At 51.7% G+C, this 3,885-nt stretch overlaps 1 protein-coding gene across 1 annotated transcript; it reads left to right on the forward strand.

Moving 5' to 3' along the window:
• Nucleotides 1–1,281: 1,281 nt before the first annotated feature.
• On the forward strand, nucleotides 1,282–3,616 carry BESB_082280 (EF hand domain-containing protein; the record flags this gene model as incomplete). Its single annotated transcript, XM_029366578.1, has 7 exons — nucleotides 1,282–1,449; nucleotides 1,504–1,865; nucleotides 1,921–3,017; nucleotides 3,070–3,134; nucleotides 3,193–3,264; nucleotides 3,316–3,363; nucleotides 3,425–3,616. 7 exons carry the CDS (start codon nucleotides 1,282–1,284, stop codon nucleotides 3,614–3,616), a joined length of 2,004 nt encoding a protein of 667 aa, XP_029217038.1.
• Nucleotides 3,617–3,885: the final 269 nt, after the last annotated feature.

Here is a 3,885-nt window from a genome sequence, read left to right on the forward strand (position 1 = left end):
TTACCATGTGTGAGGAGGCATCGACGTGCAAGCGGCGACGGCGCGGCACCGGGGCGAATTCCCACTCGCCTGGATCGGACCAGCCCCATGAAAGGCGGCAAGACCCATCTACTGATTGCAGATCAGAATAAAGCCTTCAGTAGCCATTTCTGTCGATTAATCTGGTAGCGCATCTCCAAGCGGTCAGATAGTGACGAATTTCACCGTTCTTCTGTCCGGAATATCCTCCGTAGGATCTCAAAAACCCCGGCTACGGGGAAGGCTGAAGGTCACTGGTATCTGACACACTGTCGTGCAGTTTGCTGCGGCAGCAGAATGCGACTCCTGTTGTAATGTACCGGTCAAACGTACTGCGTCATGTTGCTCTTATGGTCGGACTGCAGCCAGCTGCGGCCCGACAGCAGAGAGGGTGATGGCGTTGGGTTGGGGTTACCCTAAACCCTAAACCGAGTCAGTTTCAAAGCGCAGGAAGAACCACGTGTCTGACATCTGAAGTTTGCATCGTGATCTAGGCCGGAAAGAACCCTAGAAATTCAGTATCCCTGCCAGTGTTCAGCCGTTCTGGGATCGGTGGAGTAGTCTCTTCTGTTGAGCAGTTCTGTCGTCTTTCTTTCCCGGGGTCCGCTGTCAAAATTCAGGTGTTTTTGAATGGCCCGCCTTCTCATTCTGCGCCAACTGTCGCTCTTACGTCTCTGACAAGAAGAAAAATTTGGGATATGGTTGCCAGTGTCGCTCACCCTCGAGAGAATGCAAGGGAGCGCAGTGCTGTGGCCTGCTCAGAGCAGCTTGTCTGTGCCCCTCAGACGAAAGCGCAGCAGAGTGCTTTGCGAAAGTAACAGGTAGAAAATTCCTCGTGCACAGAGTTGGCGCGTGCCTTCCAACCTAGTGAGCAGAACAGCACTGATTACCGTATCGCAGAGCGTCACTGGCTCCGTGTATCCTAGCTCCGTGCGCAGTTGCTCTCTGTTGGCTCCTCGCCGCGAGAGCTCATTGCTGTATCTTACGAAAATATGGTGGAAATGTACGCTTTCCGCAGTGCAGCGCAAAAGAATGCTCAGCCGGTTCGGGGTTGCTTCGTTGTACGGTGCTTTCTCAGAGTTATCTGATTTTCTACAGAGTTCATTGCGAAGAGGCCGCCCACGTCATAGCGTACGTACACCGCAATATGTGCAGCTACTAGCGTCGGACAGGTGTCCTCATCGGGTCTGAGGAAGCTCTTGCCCACGGGGAAGTCTTTGCAGAATGTGGAGAATACCACAGTCGTGAACACCGTTTGTCACGATGAGGAAGCTAGTGCTCCGTTTACTGCTTCTGCTTGCATCGGCCTCCCCCATATCCAGCGCGGCTCAAGAAGAGGGAGAGCACGAGGGTGCAGACCACTCTTACGTGGTTAACAATCTGACGATTGCTATCGTAGCTGTCATCTTGATTCTGACATTGATTTTCGAGGTGAGGGATGAATACTAACTACACGGATTCTCTGAACTCATGAACAACACGCAGCTAACTCATGAAAGCATCGTCGAAGCTCTTGAGCACAAGCATCTGCATCACGCGCTCGACATTGTTAACGCTGTGAACAAGGAAATGACAATTCTGGGTTTCATTGCTCTCCTTTTGTTTGCAATGACTCGGTCTGGGTTTGTAATGCGGGTGAGTGATAAGCTGCTGGGACAGACAGAGCTCGAAAAAGTTGGAATTGGGGAGATAAAAAAAGAAGGAGGCAATCCCTACGCTGCCCCAACACCGCTGTTCGAACTCTTCGAACAAGTACACATTACCGTCTTCCTTCTGATGGTTGCCTTCTGTGGTGCCATTGGTCTGTTATTAGTCGCTGCGGTGGTCGAAATCTCTCGATGGAGAAGGTAAACTTGCTTCAGCGATTAGCTGCTGTACACCAGCTAAACTGCTGCGTTTCAGGTACGAATCCATCGAATTCATTGAGTTACAAAGACGGGTGGAAGAGGGACGAATATCTGAGGATCATCTTAAGTTCTGGTTTCTGCAATACAAGTTTGTCAATCCCTCCAATCCTCTACTCGCTCACCCGAAATCTGGCTTCTCATTCGGCGAATACCTCTCAGAAAGGCTGACAGCTCTCATCGCCCAGCTTGTGGAAGTTTCGCCCTCCACTTGGATCACCATTATGGCTCTCGCTCTGCTCGTACGGCCGGTTTTGGGTTTCGGTCCACGAGGCACTGTAAAGTTTTTCTTTGCTTTGGCTGGCGTCTTGGCTTTCTCCACCGTGCTCCTCTACATCTTCGTCTCCAGACTGCTATCACATCTCTGGCCAGGTAGTGCAGCCGTGGCGAAGCACATCGAGAACGTCACCAAGCCCGGCTATGTAGGCAGCCCCGGAGAAGCCCCAATTGACCAGGCCGAACCAGTAGTGAAAAACAACGCAGTCTGCGCCCTCGTACAAGGGACAAAGGCGGTGAACTGCCAGGAGGCGCTGTTTTGTTTGGGATCGAAAGGTCACCGAGTCACCCGGATTGTCATTCAACTACTGATCTTCGCCCATGTCGTTACCATTGCCTGCTTGGCGAAAATGATGCTCTCCGGTCATTCTCAGCACGTGATATTCGAGCCAATGGGTTACTGGACCGGTTACGTTCCACTCCTCATTGCCGCAGCAAGCCTTTTCGCATTCCCCGCTATCACCGCCAAATTCTCCACGTTCACCAGCGTGGGCTATTTCGCCGATAACGAGGCCCTCCGGCGAAGTAGCGAGAAGCTGCAGAGGCGCAAACTTGCCCGGTACTATCAAATTCTACACTTCCTCCAGCACAAGGCGAACGTTTTCTTTGCTCGCCAGCAAAACAACATAGATGACGAGATTAGACGGGCAAAAGAGGTGTACGATTCACTTCCCGTGGTGACTCAGAAAGGGTATCAAGACATCTTCCACGCTTTTTCATCCAATGGCGAACAACCTCGGGTTCCTGTTTCAAACCTCTTTCTCATGATGAAGGCGTTTGAGCTGGACCAGCGAGTGCCAGACTGCAGACGAAAAATAGGTACGGATGACAAACGTTATACGGTTGACAGGCATCATGGGGGCTGCGGCAGATGAATGGATAGCTATCTTGGATACTAAAAAGAAAGGAGAACTGACATATCCGCAGTTTGTTACCGTGAGCACTGGGCTACCGATTTATTTCTGACCTATCAACGAGTGCGGGGGAATCTCAGCTTATGTTATTTCTTCTGCAAGATGAAGCCCCTGAAATGAAAAACCGAGCAGTAGAAGAGCGACGGCTCAAGGTATGCGTCGTCTGCTCGGCTTATACGAGGAGCCACTATAAAGATTCTCAGGATCTGTTCAATGCCATTGACACTGATGGAGATGGCTTTGTGACGATGGTAAGCACTTGTGGTCCTCACTTTTGGCGTCGGAGTTTGTAATCTGCAACCGTTATTCTAGGAAGAGCTCCTCGGGCAGTTGCACGGGCTCAAGCCAGCCGTTTCAAGAGGCGAAGCTACCGAGCTGATGGCTGAGATTGCGGGCGGTCGCTACGGTGAAATTGTCAGGCCTCACCAGCTCTTCACGTGGGTTCGCGCCATGGAAGATCGAGCCCAAACACTTATGCCGCAGGCTGACGCACCTCACCACTGAGGGCGACCGTGCGGTTTCAGGCACTTCATGTCCCAGCCAGCCGACAAAGATGGATTATTGGCTTCTGCAGCAGTGATCACCCACCTGGGACGTATTCATTATTTGGCAGCCTTGAGCAATGGTACACCGCAGGTGTGCGATTACTTTTGGGCAATGCCCGAAACAAAGCTAGATACTAGTGCCGCCTGCGTCAGCGTATCCAGCGAACTGTGTCGACCTGTTGCAGAAGCGAGGTTTTCCTCGCTGTCTATCCTTTTTCACCGGTGAAG

This window comes from Besnoitia besnoiti, chromosome VIII (genome assembly GCF_002563875.1).
Source record: "Besnoitia besnoiti strain Bb-Ger1 chromosome VIII, whole genome shotgun sequence".
NCBI lineage: Eukaryota > Apicomplexa > Conoidasida > Eucoccidiorida > Sarcocystidae > Besnoitia > Besnoitia besnoiti.